We start from the raw sequence: 20,291 nt of genomic DNA, 5'->3' as shown, positions 1-20,291 counted from the left end.
CCCCATGAATTCGATTCCCACCTGCCCTGGAGGTGACCACATGGCGCCGCAGACCTCTCCTGGCCTGCCCACTGCTCCCCTCAGCAGTGTACTTCATTGATCTGCCTGTCCTGCTCCCCACTCTGTCTCTGGTGAATCCTCTCACTGCCGCTGCACCTCTGGCCTGTACCCCAGTTCTGTATGCACAAGTAAATCTTAAAAAAAAAAAAAGTCCAATTACCTCACTAAACATAATTTTAAAATGGGAAAATTCTTTAGTATGACTATTGTAGAGAAGCTTTCATTAATCATCACATAGTGAATAGGGAAGAGAAATTGCGCAAACTCTTCTAGGACAGAAATGCCAAGTCACTAGTTATGACTGACTGAAAACATCTTGACAATTGTTGTCAGCTATTCTATCACATTCCATAACAACCCAGAAGGGCAGAAAGTGATGAACTGATGTTATTCTGTCTAATCACAATATTGGTTCACTTAAAAAATACAAAAGGATTCTTTCCTAAAAGGTGTGTGGGGAGAGACGCAGGAGATCAAAGAATGTTAATATCTAGACATGTGTAACTTCAGACAAGTTGCATGGAACTATACTATACTGTGTTAATCTGCAAATGAATCTCTCAATTTGTGTTTCTCTAAGGAACTACCAGAAATTTTTACCTACTTAAATTAAGTAGCAACTATATTCACAGTCATTTAATGACTCCAGATCAGTGGAAATTCAGGATGAATCATGAGGCAGAAAAAACTTTTAAACTTAGTTTTAATCAAGTTTATCAACAGCTAATATTAAACTTGATCTTAAGCAAGTTTATCACAGCTAATAATCACCAACAGCTAATAATCACCAAAGGCATTCTAGACACACTAGTATTCATGTCCATAATCTTAAACCGGGACTTCCTGCTCAAAGAATGGAGGATGTAGGAACATCAGATTTCTCTGGCTGGGCTCAGGCTGATACAAGTCCACAAAGAACTATAGAAAATTTCACTTTCAACTAACTCTATTAAATTGAGTGAGAGTTGGTAGAGGAATGGGGCTTGAAGAATTCAAGTCACTCACAAGCTGTCAACATAAAGCTATCTGCCCACATGGAACCAGTCACATCACTAGTCCACACACTGCTGTTGCCACGTTAGGCTGCTCACACTAAAGGGAATACACTCAGGAATGTTGGCACAAAGGCCGAGATAGAATGGCTGTGTCTGGTGGTCTGAAACTGATTCTAGCATTGAAAAGAAGGAAAGAGAGGAAGAAGGCCAGGCTATTTGGCATAATTGCTAAAAGCATTCCATAGTAAGTGACCAGTGACTTTTCAGAACCAGTTCAAGACAAGCGCCAATTTTAAGTTCAGATATCTCAAACTGCTCTTAGCTCTTTCTCAATCTTCAATCCAAACAAGCCACTCTTGGGTGGTTATTTGTAACAAAGAGAGTGCTAAACACTTTTTCTAATAATGAGCCTTTAGGAATAGTGTAATAGTTTTTTATGTGAAATTGAATTTTTAAGGGTTTAATTAGTGTAGCATCACTATCGCAATAAAATCACATTTAAACATTATTTGAAATAATATAACTGTCAACATTTCAAACTATATAGACCATCTAACCATTTGAAGTTGGGAGATCAGGAGAAACATAAACCATTTTTACATTGTAGTCACACATCTGGATTCCTTTAGCTGCTAAGCACCATCATTTTGAGTATGGTCTAGCCAGCACTGGGCTAGAATTCCACACCTTGGCACTGGGTGACTTTGGAGCTTCTCATGCTGTGATTTAACACTGAATTTCATTAACATTTAAATTCTTTTTAATATTTTATACTACCTACTCACTAAGTAATAGTACTAGTCCAAGTACTGAGCAATACACCTAAAATTTCAGGATTTAGAATTTATAATGAAAATGCCAGGAATGTGCTACATGAGATAATTCCCACAGCACAGATCACACTGATATGAGAGAACATAATAATGTAAAATACTGAAGTTTTGCTATAAAAATTAATTACGAAAAGGTAAACTTCTGAACCTATAAAAATACATCCAATAGCTTAGGTAAGATGTTTTAAAAGATCAGGAATGCATAGATCTATGAGCCAACATGTTATCTGGCTAAGACATGAAATATTTTGATGCTCTGAAAGTAGGTAAAGAAAATTTGTGAGAAGCTTATATTGAGTGATCTGATCCACTAGCATCGGCCTAGGACTTCAAATTAAGGACAGAGTCTTTAGACATGTGCATGTTCTGTAAACAGCAAACAAGGGTTAGGGTGGGTTAATCCATCTAGGGCTTGGGAAAACACATTTCAACCCTTTGCTACAATCTGCCTTGAGTCACCCCTTTTACAAGAAAGTACTGCAGGGAGGAGAAGAGGCCACCTCTCTCACTCACGGAGTTAGCAGTTGGGAGGATGCTACGGCTTTTCCTCTCTCCTTGTGGGGAATGTGAAGTATCTTCCCCTGTCCTGCCCATTAAGTAATCAAGTGAGAGGAACAGATAATCACTAATATAAACTGGATACCTGCTGGAAAGGAACTTGGGAGGTGGCCCTTGTTAGGACATCTGTTAAGGTGGAAACAAGATGACATAATCAGATGGCTACGAAGGGCAAGAACTGAAGAAGTTAAGACAGCTGGCTTTGTCTCATATGCACATATGCATATCCATATACGTCTTCCACATACACAATCTTCTGGGAAGTTCCCCACCCCTTGGGGACTTGTACATGGGTTGCACAAGAGGCCCAACATGTGGATGTTCACTGGTTGAGGGTGAAGACTGACCATCACCGCTGGCAAGAAAACCAGGAATAAGCACAGAAAACAGGCGATGAAGACAGATGATGGCCATACCCCCTTTCTGTAATAAATGGATAGCAGGGAAGAATAGAAGAAATGATTACTCCCTCCCAACTCCAAGTTCATTCGGTGAAAGCTATGTCTTAATATGAAAGTGAGATTGGAATTTTAAACTTGACCGTGCCAGGTTGCTTTTCAAACAATAAAAGGGAACAAGATGTAATGATGCCAATCCAAGCTGTGACAGAGGTGGCTGCTATTCAGTCTAAAGAGATTCATAGGGCACATCTGGGATTAAAAACTGCAGGATATGAAATTTTTTCATGTACATATTCGATGGAATTAATACTGGAAGTACTGTGACCAATTCAATAAACCACTCACACAAATGTTTCTTGTGTTTAAGGAATATTATTAAAAGAAAGAAGAATGCTATCACGGTTAAAGCATTGTTTATCATCTCTCCTCTCATTTACATATTGACATTTTGGAACTAGAAGACTCTGGGATTTGAAAGTCTTCAGGAACTGGCATTTGGAAGAGAATATGAAACTCTCTCTCTTATACAATCATCAATGACAGTAGGTCCATGAGGACCTTCTGTAACGAGGGCATTCCCAAGAGGTATTGAAGCATAAGTATGGCTATGATTGCTGTTTGAAATTAGTGAAACAAAACCAACACATCCAATTATGTACTACAAAAAATGAAAGAGAGATATATTGGGTTCTGAGTTGATCTAATTATAGAGGTCTTCTTTACACATCCTGGAGTAGCAAGCATATATAAAACAGTACCTGAGTCATGATTGTGAAGATGTTGCCCAAGTTGACTACCACCTTTTATGAATGACCTGACTGCATTTGCATTATCAGCAGCAAGAGTAACCATGTAACTAAATTTGGTGCAAAAAAATGATGAATGAGAAAGAAATAATCAAGATGAATAGTAAGTCCAAAGACCTGTAGAATTCAAGCAACTGTAGTGCGAAGAGACACATCTTGCAAAATAAATAAATAAATAAAGCATAGAAGTATCCAGAGAAAGAACACAGGGACATTCATAGTGATAAATCACAACCTTTGGCTTCAAAACAATCTGAGATACACAGTCCACCTGAGGAATAACCAACTCTTCCAGCTGTAGCAACTGTAAGTTCTAAGTGAATGTGAACTGAAAAGAGATGAGAAAGGCAGTATCTCTAAATGTTTAAAGGTGTGCTTTGGGATTCGTACCATGTTTGTCTTTTATCTGAATGTTCAGATTACAAATGCTTATTGCTGCTAAAAAATATATACCATCATGGGCGATACATTAGTTTTGTATAGAATATAAAGGATAAATTGAAGTTACAACAATCCACCTTGAACAGCACTGAGCCAACTTAATAATTAGAATGGCTACTCTGAAGTCAAGTAGTAGTAAAAAGGTAACAGTCATGATCTATTCAAAGTGGCCATTTTCCCTGAAGAAAGCTGCTCACTCACCAGGTAACAAATGCCCAGCCCTTGTCCTAGAATTCTGGGTATTTGGATCCAATCTTTCTCTCATTAGCTTCTTGTGGGACCCTATGTCTTATACATATGAGACCCTTTTCGTCTCCTGAGGATCAGGCCGATGACTTTCAAGGTTCCTTTAGCATGACCTCTGACATCCCTATGTTACTCCATTGAGAATTTTTAATGCACGTTTTCTAGTTCTTGGTACATACCATGGCAGGTGGCAATTGACAATGAGAGAGAAATGTGACATTTTTTAGGTAATGAAGGACAATATGAGATATATTTTAAAAATACCTGTTTAGGCTGAGCTCCCTTTGAGAGAATGTCAAGTAAGTCTGCAGAAGAGATGAAATAGAAGCGTGGAAAAGCCACACGCTTGGTTTCCAGGTATTTAGCAAGAGACTTTTCACAAAGAGAAAGCCTATATGAATAAAATAATCTTTTTAAGTTATGTCTTGTTCATTCAGTTATTAAATAGTCAACAAAACCCAGCTTCCCTCCTCTGTCCATTCATCATACTGAGCTTTCTCTAACAGGTAATCTACCTCCTTCCCCTTGACATCATCATCTTGATGATGACGAATGTACTAGTCATGCCAGGTACACGTGCACCTACGCCACATATCCTATTACCTCAGGCGAAGTAGAGATAAGATTTAGGTTTAAGTAACTCATCACTTTACTCTGTGATACTCCTCATCAACAGGGAGAAAACTAGGTTTGGAATCACTCAACCTGAGCACAAAATACACTAGTTAAGCTACAACGGGTATAAGTCTTCCTTTTCCCATTGAATAGCTACAAAACATAAGTGACTAGAATGCTCCCTAATCACAAAATTGAGACTCATTCCCACTGCATTGTTCTTATTAGCAGAGCAGAGATGACCCAGAGGCAAGTCCCTAAACTCCCAAAGGTCACTGACTAAACAGAAATAATTAACTGCTGTAGCAATCCATTCCTTTAAAATTATGGTGATTTTTTTCTCTAAAACTTCTAGATTATAAAATAATTATTAGGTAATATGTACTTTTTAAAAAATCCATATCTGTGCCCTACCTTCCAAAGAATGTCATCATAGTTTTACATGGAATTCTTCTTTTAGTAACTGATCTGCCAATTTGCAATAAAAAATCAGCATACTCTTAGGACCAACAGCTGCTGTCAAAGTTATAGTAGTTATGTGAAAACTGCAAATGGCCCTTGAGACAAGGATTTGAACAGTACAAATATACTTTCTAAGAATAATTTTCGTATAATTAAACTGTACACAGACTGGAGCCTCCCTGGTGGTGTAAGGATTAAGCATCAGTGCTATCATGCTATTGCTGCTGCAATATGAGTTCGATCCCCAGCCAGGGGGCTGACCCAGTCTTATCAGCTGTTTCCCTCAGCAGTGTATTTCAGTAGATCTTCCTATTCTGCCCCTCATTCTGTCTCTGGTGAATCCTCTCACTCCCTGTACATTTGGGCTACACCCCAGATATTGTATGTTTAAATAAATCTTAAAAAACAAGAAAAAAATAAACTACGTACAGACTAAAAGATTTAAAATAACTGAATTCTAGTTGCTAAGATATACAAGATTAATAAATAATTGTAGCATTAGTCTGATGAAAAAAATTGGTCACCATGTTGATTCTCTTTGATAAGATATTCTAATTTTACTAAGGACCTTTCAAAAAGCAGAAATATAATTGGACTTAATTGTGTTAATTCACATGGTACAAACCATCTAATATGAATAACATAACTAGACAGCTACAAGCATAAATAGAAAATAATTTAGTAGTGTTTGATTAGGTACCTAAAATGGAGCTCATAAAATTCTAACAAACTGATCACTTTATAGTTTTATTCTTACCTGTACTGTAAGTCTTTAAGTTTTTCATAGAGATTAGGTCTGCATGCTGCTTCTAAAACATTTTTTATTTTAGCTGTCTTGAACACTAATTCCTGCATGAAAGTATAACAAGAAGTCACTGAATTTTAGAAATTTGCACTTTTCAGCCAGTTTTTAATTTTTAAATTAAATAATGAACAGATATAATGAAGCAAATTTTAAGACCACATCTGGTCACTCTTTGGCTTTTAGACTTTTAGATAAATTCAAAAACAAATATGACCACACAGCTTTTGTCAAAATAAATTCCACAGAATGACCAGAATCTGGATCTACACAAAATTTGTCTTCGAAACCAAAATAGGCAAAAACAAACAAAAAAAAACCCAGAAGATTTTAAAATATTTTTCTTTTTTTTACATCATTCTTTGTTTTGTGCATTTTTTCATCTCAGTTGTAATCCTCATGGGCCTCCTCCATCACCAATTCACCCGTGTGCCATCACCACACTCCAGTGCACTCTTTCCATCCTAGTTCTGATCCCATTCCCCCTCCCACCTGCATAAAATGTGTCTGGTTTATAGTTGTTCATTGTTTTCATTTGAGAATACAGAATCTTAAAGTACACATTCACATAAGAAAATCAGATGACTTCTTAACAACCCTGTTTTTCCTTATTTCCTCTTTAAAGGTTAAACAAAATAGAATGCCTCTGGTGGTTGACACTGAATAAGATGACAAAAATATTTCATTCCCATTTCTGTCTGAAAAAGTGTACCAATTATTCTTTGCTAAGGGTCTCTCAAGTCATTTATAATCATGTGTACATTTCTATATATTCTCAGTGGCTTTTCTGAAATAAACAACTGGGAGAGAGACATTTTACTGGTTTCCCCGTCCCAGTCTTTTCCTTTATCATGCCTTGGCAGGAAAGGCAATCTCTGGCCTAAGGGGAAGATCTTGTTTGCTGCCTATTTGTGTATGGCCCAGAAGCCAAGACCGATTTTTATATTTTCAAAGGAAACTTGGTATTTTGTGACACACAGAAATATGAAATTCAAGTTTCAGTATCTGTAAGTGAAGTCCTATTGCAGCACAGCCATGTCCATTTGGTGTCCATGCACTGTATTTTTTTCACTTTATAATGACAACATTAGTTCATATAAAACTGCAAAGCCTAAACTATTTACTCTCTGACCCTTCACAGTAAGTTTTCTGATCCATTAGACAAAATGCAAGCATATATTTATTTTTTAATGTATGCCACCTCAAATTATGTTTCTTTACAAGATTTTCTAACTATTGGGAAAATTTCACTAGGATAGTTACTGGCTCTATACTACTAACCTTAAATTCAGCATCTACTTCATCAAATCTTTTAGCATCTTTCACAAGCTGGATTCGAATGTCTTCTGAACAAACAAAGATACTTTCCAGGTGAGACCAAGTTCGTTGGACTTCCATCCAAGTAAAAATAACAGAGTCTACTATGTTTAATTTATTTTGCCAGCTTAAGACTTGTTCAATGAAATATTCCACATACTTGCTTTGAAGAAGTGTTTGCAACTGAACCTAAAAGAAAGGCAAAGTATTTCCATATGAGCTAAACAGATATAAGGTAGCTATTCTGTTCATTGCTGGATTCCTAAGACCTGTGTAGGCATACCTGGAATTACCAGGCATTGAATAAGTAGTCACGAATTAATGGCATTAAATATTCATAGTAACATTATTTCCAAAAGGAAAAAAAATGCAACTGCATTTTAATATGCTTTCTATAGGAAGATCATGTATCTCTTTCAGAGCAGAAAAGAATATTGTGCACCAGATTGCAGGATTAAGAATTAAACTTTATTCTTCCATCCTTCTTTCACTCTCCCCTGGGTCCCTAACTGTTAACTAATTCAAAGTTGTGAGCTTTTTCCCAAGCAAAAACAAAAAATGCCCTCCAGCCTGTTAGGACCTCAAGCATCCATTTTCCCCTTTTTTCAGTTTACTCCCTCCATGACACCAAGGTTTGCTTTAATCCCATGCACTGTGGGAGCACTTTTCACCTTTGTCTGATATGGAAATCTCAGAAAGCCACTGAGTAGAATGACCTCATCTCATTCTCATCCTTTTTTAGCCCCCAGGATTATTACACTATTATTGCCATACACAATTATGTAAGTTTAAGTGTAGGACAGATGACTTGACACAACTATATAGTATGAAATGATGACCACAGGAAGGTGAGATAACAGTTCTATCGCCTCCCATATGTACCTTTTTTTTGTATTGTGGTAGCATTTAAGATCTATTCTATTAACAATTTCCCAGGGTGTAACATGGTATTGTTAAGTATATTAACCAACTAGATCTAGATTCTAGAACTTACTCATTTTATAAGTGAAATCTGTGCCCTTTGATCATAAATCTCCCCTAGACTCTGGCAACCACTACTCTACCATTTATGAGTTCAGGTTTAGATTCTACACAAAAGTGAGAAAACAGTTTTTGTCTTTCTCTGACTTATTTCACTTAGCACAGTGCCCTCAAGGTCCCAACACTATCACAAAAGGCAGGATTTCCTTCTTTTCTATGACTAAATTCTATTCCACTGTGTGTGTGTGTGTGTGTGTGTGTGGTGTGTTATAGATACCACATCATCGGTCAGTGGACATTTGGATTGTTTGCCTGACATTTGACTCTTTACAGAAAAATGTATTTCTGTGGTTTCCTTGATATTGCTGTATTGTTCTTACTATTTTTGTATCATTCTGCCTACTTTTGTTTTCTCCTCCTGTCCCCCATATGAAATCTTTTCTTAGGCTCTATTCTTAGCTGGGTTATCATTATCTTTCATTATCTAGCTCATCAATCCTCAGGACACCAAGAATAACCTCCCAACCTGAAGTTCTGGATTGAACCTCTGTGCTGAGCTCTGGGTCTGCCTCTCCACCTTTATATACATGTCCTTCATCTAAATACACCAAAAATGATGAGAATCCTTTCTCTGGACCACATTCTTTTCTAAGTGCCTTATGTCCAATAATAGCACTGTTATCATGTCCTCTGAATATTTTGTCTTGTTAATCTTTTCTTACCTCTTCTATCCAAAGGTAACTAATTCCTACAACTATAGGATTCAAGAGCATAAATGATGTTCAATGGATGTCTCTCTAGCTTTATTTTTCATTCCCATAAAGAAAATCGACATTCCAGGGAAACTAAACTCTTAAAATTACCTTTGAATGGCAAGTACTTTTTGGCATTCTAGGGTTCTCTAACAGCGTCCTCACCACATGTAACACCCTTTTCTGAACACCTTTTTGTACCAAGTATCAGCCCATCCTTCAAAGTTCAGCATAAATAGCAGGACTTACAAATACTTCCTGAGTCTTTCACCCTACCCATTACAGACAGACTTTCTCCTCTTAGGCTCCTTGGCATCCTCCTATCTCTCCCCATTCAAAAAACATTTACCTTTTAAGCCCAAATGGTATCAGTAATATGCCTGTATCCTCGGACAAGTGGATGTTCAACAAATGAATAAACACTGCATATTCAAAGTTAGAAACAGTCTACAATTATAATTTTAAAAGAAAAATATGTCTTACTTGGTTGTGTTCTAGAGTTTCAAAAAGTTGTTCATCAGACTTTAATAATGGGATGCCTGTCCGATAGTGAACTTCATAAGAGAACTCCATACTCGCCCAGGTCTGATTGATTTCTGTAATAACCTACATATGAACAGTCTTAAGTTATGTGTACGAAAGTTCAATCAAGGCTCAATATCTAGGGAGACATCTAGAGTTGTTTTTTTTTTTTAAGATTTATTTATTTATGCATATAAAACTGGGTACAGCCAGAGATGCAGGAGCAGTGAAAGGTTTCACCAGAATGGGGTGCAGAACAGGTAGATCAATGACATATACTGCTGAGGGGAACAGCAGGTGAAGTAGGAGAGGTCTGCTGCTCCATGTGGGCCACCTCCAGGGCCGGGGATCAAGCTTGCACTGAAGTGGATGTGATTAGCTTGCAGTGCTGCATCCTAACACATTGCGCCACTGCAATATTTTTAAACTTTTTTTTTTACAATTCCAAAAAAATAGTGATCTTAATTACTGACCTCACTATTTTTCCTCCAAATATCTCATAGAGAATGAATTCATTACACAAAAGATACAAGCATCCCAACAATATCAGTTCTATTTAATCTGAGTTTTACATACTTCACTAAAATAGAACTAGAGCAGTAGATTACTTAAAAGATTGAATAGATTTGCAAATTCATATTTACATATTTGATGGCATGAGACAGGTCTTTGAGTACCTGAATGTGAATTCTAGTTCTGTGTGAACCTGCGTTAAGTTTATTACACCTCAGTTTCCTTTTGAATAGGAAAAAGAATATTATGTGCCTCAGATGATTAGATGAATTAATATAAATAAGGTACTTAGGACAGTGCTTACAACATAGGAAATGATATATGATGGCTTCCACTAACATCATCATCAACTGAGCCAACCCTCTTGTTTTACACAGCAGAAAACAGCCTGGGTCGCACGTCCACACTCCCATAGTATGAGAACTTCTCCCATGTCTGATTTGCTAGTTCCCCAAGGACCGTACCTTTTCAGTCCCGAGTTCTTTAACTGCTTGGTCCACAATGTTTCGGACATCATCTTCCACCTGGTGTAACCGCAAAGCTAACAAATCTGCCAGAGTTGTGGCTTCGTTTATTAAAATCTTGACCTGATTAGGATGAGTGGAAAGGCATAATTTATATTCCACATATATTAATGGCTCACTTTACGTACTTGTCAGAGGAATGAATCACAGCTAAATATACTCAACTCAGCTGGTGAATATGCCATTAATTCTAAAAGGTATGGAAAAACCAGACATTTTAAACTCACAATTACCAAAGCATTAGCCACTGATATGAGGACCAAGGTTTAGGCCATGTCCCCATGGCATTACCTTCAGCTATTACATATCCTTCCCTAGTCAGCTCGTTTCTTATCACCTTTGCCCACATAACTCATTTTTAAAGAGAATCATCGTGTTCATTTACTATAATTTGGTTGAATTCCAGAAATCAGATAGTAAGTAGCTCATTTGTCTTTTCTTCCTAAAGTACCCTATTCCCTGAACATGACTCCCAGTTGCTTCCATAAATTAGCCCAGTTTTAACACTAATCTTACTTCCTTGGCAAAAAATACTCTTATTTACAGTGCCTATTCATATTTACCACTTTCATTTATTTCCTCATCTTCTTGACACCTCACCTCCACCTCAGTATTTGTGAGAAGTTCTGAGTTCTTCCTAACCGGCTAGAATCACCACACCCCTTAAAAATGGAAGCATGGGCCCTCCCTGGTGGCGCAGTGGGTTAAAGCACAGCACTGAGAATCTAAAGCCGCTTCCGCATGAATTTGATTCCCGCTTGCCCCCGGAGGTGACCACATGGCGTGGCAGACCTCTCCTGACCCACCCGCTGCTCCCCTCAGCAGTGTACTTCGTCCATCTGCCTGTTCTGCTCCCCACTCTGTCTCTGGTGAAGCCTCTCGCCGCCCCTGAGCCTCTGGTCTGTACCCCAGTTCTGTACACACAAATGAATAATAAATCTTAAAAAAAAATCTTTAAAAATGGAAGCATGAGGCCCTCCCTCGTGGTGCAGCGGGTTAAAGCACAGCACTGAGAAGCTAAAGCCACTTCTCCATGAGTTCGATTCCCGCCTGCCCCAGAGGTGACCACATGGCGTGGCAGACCTCTCCTGACTCCGCCTGCTGCTCCCCTCAGCAATGTACTTTGTCGATCTGCCTGTTCTGTTGCCTACTCTGTCTCTGGTGAAGCCTCTCACCGCCCCCTGAGCCTCTGGCCTGCACCCCAGTTCTGTATGCACAAATAAATAAATCTTAAAAAAAAATGGCAGCATGAAAGCTATTCCCTTGCCTGATGCTGTTAATATTCACTCCCTGCTTCTGGGTGCTGCAATCCTCTCTTATTCTCCCCTCTCTGCAGCATTCTTCAGCATGCCACCTCTCATTATAGGGGTTTCTGTTTACCTGGAAATGAGGGGTTGCCTAAAGATGGGGACTTAAAGTGCTAAAGTCTGGAGGTCCTCAGAGAACAGGTGACTTGGTCACCCTATTGCTACATTTTTTTTTAAAAGAGATATTACGTATGCATGCAAGAACTGAAGTACAGACCAAAAGTGCGGGGGTAAGGGGATTGACCAGATAGAGTGGGGAGCAGAACAAACTGACTTAAGTACACTGCTGAGGGGAGCAGCAGGGAGATAGGAGAGATCTGCTGTAGCATGTGGGTCTCCTCCCTGCCCGGGGATTGAACTCTATGGATAGTTTCACCACTTTTGGTCTCTGCACCACTTTTGACCTTATTCCAGAATTGATGGGGCCAGGGATCTAGTTTTTAGAGAAAGGACAGAAATGCTCATAACTGCAGAATTTCCTCTTCCACTAATTCATTTCTATATTCTGACCCTTTCCACAACATCCAAGATTCTTTACAGCCCTGTTGTGCTTTACAAAACGCCTTCACATTATTTTACTTGATTCTTACAAAATCCTCTGATATGTAAGAGTAGATAATATCCCTTTCAATATTGAAAATAAAACAAACCTCAAAATAAATTGCCTTGTTTGAGTCACATAGCTGCTAAGAGACAAAGCTGTCTTAAATTAGGGATGCTTTAACAGACTACCATATGCTGGGTAGCTCAACCAATATCGATTTATCAGTTCTGAGGGCTGCAAAGTCTGAGGCTAGGGAGACAATATGGATGGGTTCTTGATGAAGTTCCCAAGATTGCTTTAGAGGTGCCTGTTATCTTGTAGCTGGAAGAGAACAGAAAACTCTGGCCTCTTCATGCCTTCTAAGGGCTCTAATCACATTCATGAGAGCTCTACCCATGACCTAATTATCTCCCAAAGATCCTCAACTCGAAATGCCGCTGCACTGGGGATACAAGTTATATGAATTTAGGGGGAGGGCATGTTTAGGCCATAGCATGGGGTCAAAGCTAGGATCTTTGCCTGTCCAGTCTACTGGTCCTCTTTCAAGATTGACCTCTCCCATTTATCCAGAGACCCTTTAAAAAACCTCATTTCAACACTCCACAGTCACAAACATATCCAGTTAATCATACATAGAAGCTGACTGACCCCAGTGGTCTGCATCAGCTGGTGCCAATGCCTGGCTCTGAGGGCCGGACTCTGCAGCTCTGCGATGGCCCTCAGGGAGGTCGCCATGTCCTTCACAGTGCTCTCCAGGCCTGCATAAGCATCCCAGGCACGGACTTCCTTGTCTAGTGACCAAATTTCCTAAAGAAAAATGAGAAAAATATAAATAGCTCCCTACACATAATAGTACATTTTGTTAATTCACCTCCTTGGAAAGAATAAATATACATTTCTCTGGATCAGGAAAGAGTTGATGCATTTAATTCCTAGATTAAGGACTGAACCCAGACACTGAAAAAAGACTCCATTCATTTATATGTTCCCAGTCCACTATGTACAAACTATGGGGATACAATGGCTACAGAGTCACTGGTTTTAGCTGGATGTCCCATGAGACGTTATAGGTAGGGATATATCAAATTTACTGGACAGGTGCAATGAAGAATACTTCCTCTAGAAACAAAAATAAGCAAAAACACTAAGACCTTCCTCTAAACATGATTCATTAAAATGGAAGCTTTGAAATGTTGGTTTCTTGGAACTTAAAGATTTCATTATTTTAAGATATGTTAAATAGGGTCCTTGACTGGTGTTCTTGGCCCTCAGAATGACATTATCACAAATGAGGAAGCCCATAGTAAAACAATCTCAGCATAAAGAAAAATATGAGGTCACTTCTCAAAAAAAGAAAAGAATTTCACCCGAGCTTGGAGAAATCAAATGGTAGAGAAGGAGTAAGTACAGAAATGAAACAGTGATCCCACAGCATCCACAAAAAAGGTAGGCCATTTTAGTCAGGTTCCTTGGAACTTGGGTAACATGGGAGGAGAAGGCAAAGGAGTAGGTAGGAGTCCACTGCTCAGGAGGGGGTTAGCATGCTCTGGAGGCGGGGGAGAAGCTTGTGCCCTGCCATTGCCTAACTGCTCTTTCCTGCTGTGCAACTTGACTATATCCAAAGACGCTCTACTCTCTTTAAAAGGGGTACAGGAACTACTGATAGAAACCACAGCACTAAATTAATATGTGCTCAGTATCCTTGGGATACTGGAGTAAAGCAATAACATGCACACAAGCCCGAACATTCCATATAAATCACAAGTGACCACTCCAATTGTTGCCCCAAATTCCAGAACCTTTTAAAATACAAAATAGTTGTAAGGAAAGAATTCCAAAGCCTAACTCTGATATTTTTTAATTTTCCCCTTTATTCTAGACAGCCATAGGAAGCTATGGTAATAGTTGTTACCCACCAATGCTTTCGTCTTAATATGCTTCTATCTACTCGCTCACAGAAAGGCAGGCTTAATTAAAAGTGCATCTGGCTGAGAGTGGAAAAAAAAATATGGTCTCATATCATCCTGTTTGAAGTAAATAAGGACACGCGCCCAACACACCAGATATGAGGAAGATGGAAAGAGGTGGTGCTGGGAAAGATAAATTGTTATAATAGACAGTTATAGAACTTGCCTTGGCAAACCTTCTGAGTTCTACATCCATCTGTTCCACATTAATCTGTCTCCACTGGGTTTTAGTCCAATTATCAATGCTTCTCTGAAAACGTACAAGCAGATAAAAGTGTCAACAACATTTGGTAAAAGCAAGACTCCACAGCAAATTATATAAACTGATGATATACAATGACTCTACCATCTAGTGCAAAATCAATTATTTAAATATAAACTACACTTGTCAAAACTTCTCTATCACTAAAACAAAAAAAGTGTCAAAACATGTCAAACTTAAGGCTAAAGCATCTTGACATATCAATCTCTAGGAGCAATGACAAATTCCATAAATATTGTCATTTAAACGGAATACTTTGAGTTAAAAAGTATTTTACCATCAAATGCCTGATTCTCAAAATTCTACATAGAATAAGCTCTCATAAGACAATTTTCATCTACTATAAAAAAAACCTCAAACTTTTTGACCATATACTGTCTTGTTAATATATTTCAATGTGACTTTGCAATAACTTCAAAGGAAATTAGATTTAATACTATTCTATGTATCATGTATTATCACGTGTATTTTACATATATATTATATATATAATACTAATGTATGTTATTGTGTAATATGCATAGTTCCCCAGAATTTCTCAATCAAATGTTTTAATGTAATTAACCAGATTCAAACTTATTTTTAGTCAGTGTCTGTTACTTATGTACACAAACACATAGCATGGGTGTACACATGAGTTTGTATCTACAGAACCACGTACATGTTACATATGTAATACAGATTATTATATATATATATATATATATATGAGTGATTTTTTAATCCTATATAATTCCTAAAGAGAATGTGAAACAGTCAATTCACTATACAAAGTTTCATTCAGAACCAAAAACAGAAAAAAATGATACTCAGAATTTGCTATTAACAGACACATCAAATTCTAGCTCTAGGGATAGTGACTATCTGATATCTACATGTCTCCAGATCTTAGAAAACTTAAAACAATTTGATACAGACACTAAAAAATTCACATTTACACAAAAAAGAACTACTAGAAGGGCAAAAAACATGTTTTCAAAAAGCAGTGTCTTACTCCAATGTAAATAATGACATCCCAGAGTCCCTTGAGTAATTTCATTTCTTTGCGAGACTGCTTCATTTGTTTGTACTCTGGAAGAGCCACTTCAAAGAGGCGAGTTGATTCTTGCATCTGCAACATTTCTTCTTCTAATGCCTCAAGTTCTTGATTTGCCTGAGGAGGATACATACTCACATGCACACAAATACCCTTTATATCTGACAAGCTACCAAAAAAAGTCAAAATCATTCTGTAGCTTTAATTATGTCAACACTGACAGCTTAGATTTAAAAAAAAAAATAATAAAATTTCTGCAGTATAATTACTGGTGAAATGTAGAAGGCTTTAGAGGGGCAAGCTCATTTATTCAAAAAGTGGGGGTAGACCGTCAATAAATACTATTATATTTTGTCAACTCTCCCTCTGCACATATTCCAGATAAATTTGTTCTGGCATCAGAACAATCTTCTTGATTTTCATTCTACAGCTGTGTAACAAAATGTTGCTCTGGAAGCTTCCACTTAAAATCCATCTCTTCTTTGAAAAATGAAGTGACATGAAAATTTCAGAATTAAAAAGTATCCCAAATCATCAATAGTACAAATGTACTGAGGATAATTCATGAGATAAAATACTGGCACTAAGCGCATAGCAGGGGATGAGATATTTCACCTTGTGATTTTCTTTACCCAAGTTCACTTACCATTCCTGTTTATGTGGAACTTATGTTTATACCAACTATAACTTTTCTTTATAGATAGATCAATTCTGAATTTCAATTCTTACTGAGCAGTATATTTACATGATAAAAACTCAAGGAAAACCTGTGGGCTTACTGACTTTCTGAGAACCTACATTCTCTGACTACCTATCTTCTGCCTTTCTTGATTTTCTTGACATTTCATGAGGTTGCCAACTTTGCAAAAGAAAGATTTAACTTTGCTTTCTCCATTATCCCCTCAGTATCCAGTGCATTGAATATCCAACTAACTGAATTAATTTGATTTTCAACTTTGCATGATCCTAAACCCTTTTGTGTTTCTTAGCACTCTGCTTTCATTTTTACAAGTTATACTTTTATAAACAAGATGTGCAATTTTATACTCAGCTTTACAAAAGTTTACCATGAAAAATTCTACATGCATTAAGATGGTGTGTGTGTCTAAACACCATCCAGTTTAGTATATCATGCAACTAACAACTTTGAAGGGTCATCTCCATCTGACCCCTTTCTGTCCCATTACAAATTTCACCACTGGGTCTAAATTTTATTCAATGTTCTGACTTTTAAATATTCTCACTACATGTGTATATATTGCTAAGTGCAAATCCTGCAAAATTAAGTTTCTGAGACATAGGAATAGATTAATGTCCTATTAAACATTATTTTTTGAGGTGCATTTGTACATTCACAATGCATGCAAAGTCCATTACTACTACAGCATACATTGCATGAATATATAGTTTATTCCACTTCTGATGATTAACAAGTTTTTTCTTCATTTCATGCCTGATGCTACTAGCAATGTTCCTGATGTAAATGTTTTGTGTAGAACTTTTTTACTGAGTGGATTAAAAAGGTCTTCTTGGCCCTCCCCTAGTGGCGCAGCGGGTTAAAGCACAGCACTAAGAAGCTAAAGCCACTTCAGCATGAGTTTGATCCCCGCCTGTCGTGGAGGTGACCACATGGTGTGGCAGACCTCTCCTGACCCACCCGCTGCTCCCCTCAGCAGTGTACTTCGTCCATCTGTCTGTTCTGCTCCCCTCTCTGTCTCTGGTGAATCCTCTCACCCTCTGCATTTCTGGCTTGTACCCCAGTTCTGTATGAATAAATAAATAAATCTTTAAAAAAAAAAAAAAGGTCTTCTAAGAGTTTCTATCAGAATGGATGTCGAGCTATATCAAGATATTTTGGTATTTTTTGAGATTATCATAAATTTCTTTCCTAATCTGTTTTGTGATAAATTATATTTTCTAATGTTTAATCAAACCTCTTCCTAAAATTAACTCAACTTGTTTATAAATCATATTAATACAATGACATTTTAGTTGGTACATTTGCTGCTATACTTAAGACTCCCCAATAATTTTTCTTTTCTCATCGTGTCCTTTTATGAAAATTTGACATGCATCATGGTGACTTTTGAATATACTTTCTTCTTCTTGTCTCTAGACTTAGAAGAATGAGATATTTCTTGAAAGCCCCTTAGAATTTACTGTAACACCATCAAGGGCTAGTAGTCTATCTGCTGTAAGACTTTTTTATCTACTGGTAATTTTTTTTTTCTTTTTGACTTTCCAACTGGTTAATTTTTAATAGTTATAGGACTACATAGATTTACTATTTCTTGAGGCTGTTTGGTAAGTTACCTTTCTCTAACTTTTGTTAGTTAAACTATGATTTTTTAAAATTTCTTCTCTTTCTGTATTATCACTCTCTATTTCTAAGACTTGTTACTTTTTCTCTCTGATCATTCTACCAGAAGTTTGTCTATTTAGTCACTTTCTGAGAATCACATTTGGCTTTGTTGATCTTTTCTCAGATGCATGCACTGGAAGTTTAGTGAATATTTGTTGGTGATTCATTTCATTTATCTAAAATATCTCTTACTCCTGTCACTGAAATATAATTTTATTCAGTACAGTTTGGAAAATATCCACTGCCTCTGGCCATGTTGTTGTTGATGAGAAATTTTTCTTTATCACCTTTCTTACAAGTCATTCGTCTTTTCCAGTTCCTATGAACATTTTCTCTTGTCTCTGGTATTCTGCCATCAGCTGCTGTGTATGCAGATGCTGTCTTCACATTCATCCTGGCTGGATCCAATGAATTTTCTCAGTCTATTCATTCATACTTTGACCAGTCCTGGAAATATCTTCTGTTACAATTCTGACTACTGTCTAATCTCTTTATTCTTTCTTCTAGAAGTCTAAGAGTTAAACATTTTAACTTCTTACTCAATGTTCCTCTTTCTTTTATATTTAATCTTTCCTTACACAAATGTGCTACTTCTGTGTGATTTCTATTGTCATTTTTAAACCAAATTGCTGAATTCTATTTTAAAATAATTTCTCATTTTTATAAATGCCTGGCCTTTTTCAGACTCAGCTGTTCATTGCTGACAGAGTTTGCTCATTTTTTCCCCAGCATTATTTTTTACTTCAACATCTTTCAACCTCTGCTATTTTTTGCTCTTCTGCTGAATTTTAGGCATTACAGTGAGTTTAGTGACTGCTTTATTATCAATACACATTTGACTGAACATAATCTGCTGGACTCCCAAGGAAACTAGAACAAAAGCACTTTTTACCAGGTAAGATTTGGGTTCACTTATACCAGATCTGTGAAGAACTAAATATAACCATTTCCAATTTGTGTCTTAGAAATTCCTAATCACAGGCTATAGTATAAAACTGAAGCATAAGCTTTGTGAGAACTGGCCTATGTTTACAAATTTTCAGAGAATCTTCTTTCTCTCTCTCTTATTGCCATTCATTCATTTATTTTTTTGCCTTACTCTGAATCTCAGCAAAGATTGACAGGTATTCTCATGGCTTGCAGGTTGCAGGGATTTCCCAGTCCCTCCTTTCACTGAGAGTATTCCCTCTTAAGAACATCACCTATCCTTCCTTTAAAGGGTTAGTCACAAAGTTCTAGGTCTGTGGTACTTTGCTTTGCTCCAGCAGAATCACAGGCTTCTGCATTTGCCTCTACTTTCATCCTGGCTTCAGCTACTCGAGTTCTTTTCCCCCTGTTCTTTACAGACTTCTCTTGATTTCTGGCAATTTCAGCAATAGATTTTAAACTGTACATGTATGATTGTATGAATATATTTCAGCATGTTTTACAAAAGGACTGTCTGATTTGCTACACCCTCCAAGCCAAAAGCCCTTTAATTTTAATCATTTCTCCTATTACTTGTATAATTCATTATTCCTTGAAACATACACCCAGTAAGGTTGGTTCATCTATTTACTGAATGTTTGGAAATGAAAAAACAGTAGCATATAACTTTAGCAGTAAAAAGGAGAGATTCACTACAGTACTGCCCTTGTTCCTGGGGAGTCCATGGTTTCTGTTCTGAGGGAGAGAGATCTTGAGCACCATGGCCTACCATACCAGCCCAGAACAAATAAGCACGTGGTGCCTTGGTTGACTCAAACATTAGATATGTATGCTGAACAAACACACAGGAAAAGAACCTCAAGATAAAAATCAACCCAGTCTTACTATATTTAAAATACGTCTCAACACATTCTGTAGGAACAAGAGTAACTGCCTTTGGACTATATAACGATATGCTGTTACAGTACAGTGTGCAAATGGTGGGAGCCAGGACATGGTAACTGTAGTAAATGTTTACACAGAGAACCTTGGTTAGTCAAGTGAAAAACATCTCCCTA

General features: G+C 37.3%; 1 protein-coding gene across 1 annotated transcript in view; it reads right to left on the bottom strand.

Moving 5' to 3' along the window:
• DNAH11 (dynein, axonemal, heavy chain 11) overlaps positions 1 to 20,291 on the bottom strand; it is a 256,915-nt gene that overhangs the window by 186,856 nt on the left and 49,768 nt on the right. The window contains 8 exon segments of the mRNA XM_004676758.2: positions 4,605 to 4,731; positions 6,175 to 6,266; positions 7,501 to 7,725; positions 9,753 to 9,875; positions 10,769 to 10,891; positions 13,328 to 13,486; positions 14,813 to 14,896; positions 15,903 to 16,061. Of these exon segments, the coding sequence (XP_004676815.1) occupies positions 4,605 to 4,731; positions 6,175 to 6,266; positions 7,501 to 7,725; positions 9,753 to 9,875; positions 10,769 to 10,891; positions 13,328 to 13,486; positions 14,813 to 14,896; positions 15,903 to 16,061 (1,092 nt within the window).

Source organism: Condylura cristata, unplaced genomic scaffold, assembly GCF_000260355.1.
Source record: "Condylura cristata isolate star-nosed mole 26May11 unplaced genomic scaffold, ConCri1.0 scaffold00005, whole genome shotgun sequence".
NCBI lineage: Eukaryota > Metazoa > Chordata > Mammalia > Eulipotyphla > Talpidae > Condylura > Condylura cristata.
This window is presented reverse-complemented; position numbering and strand designations above follow the sequence as displayed.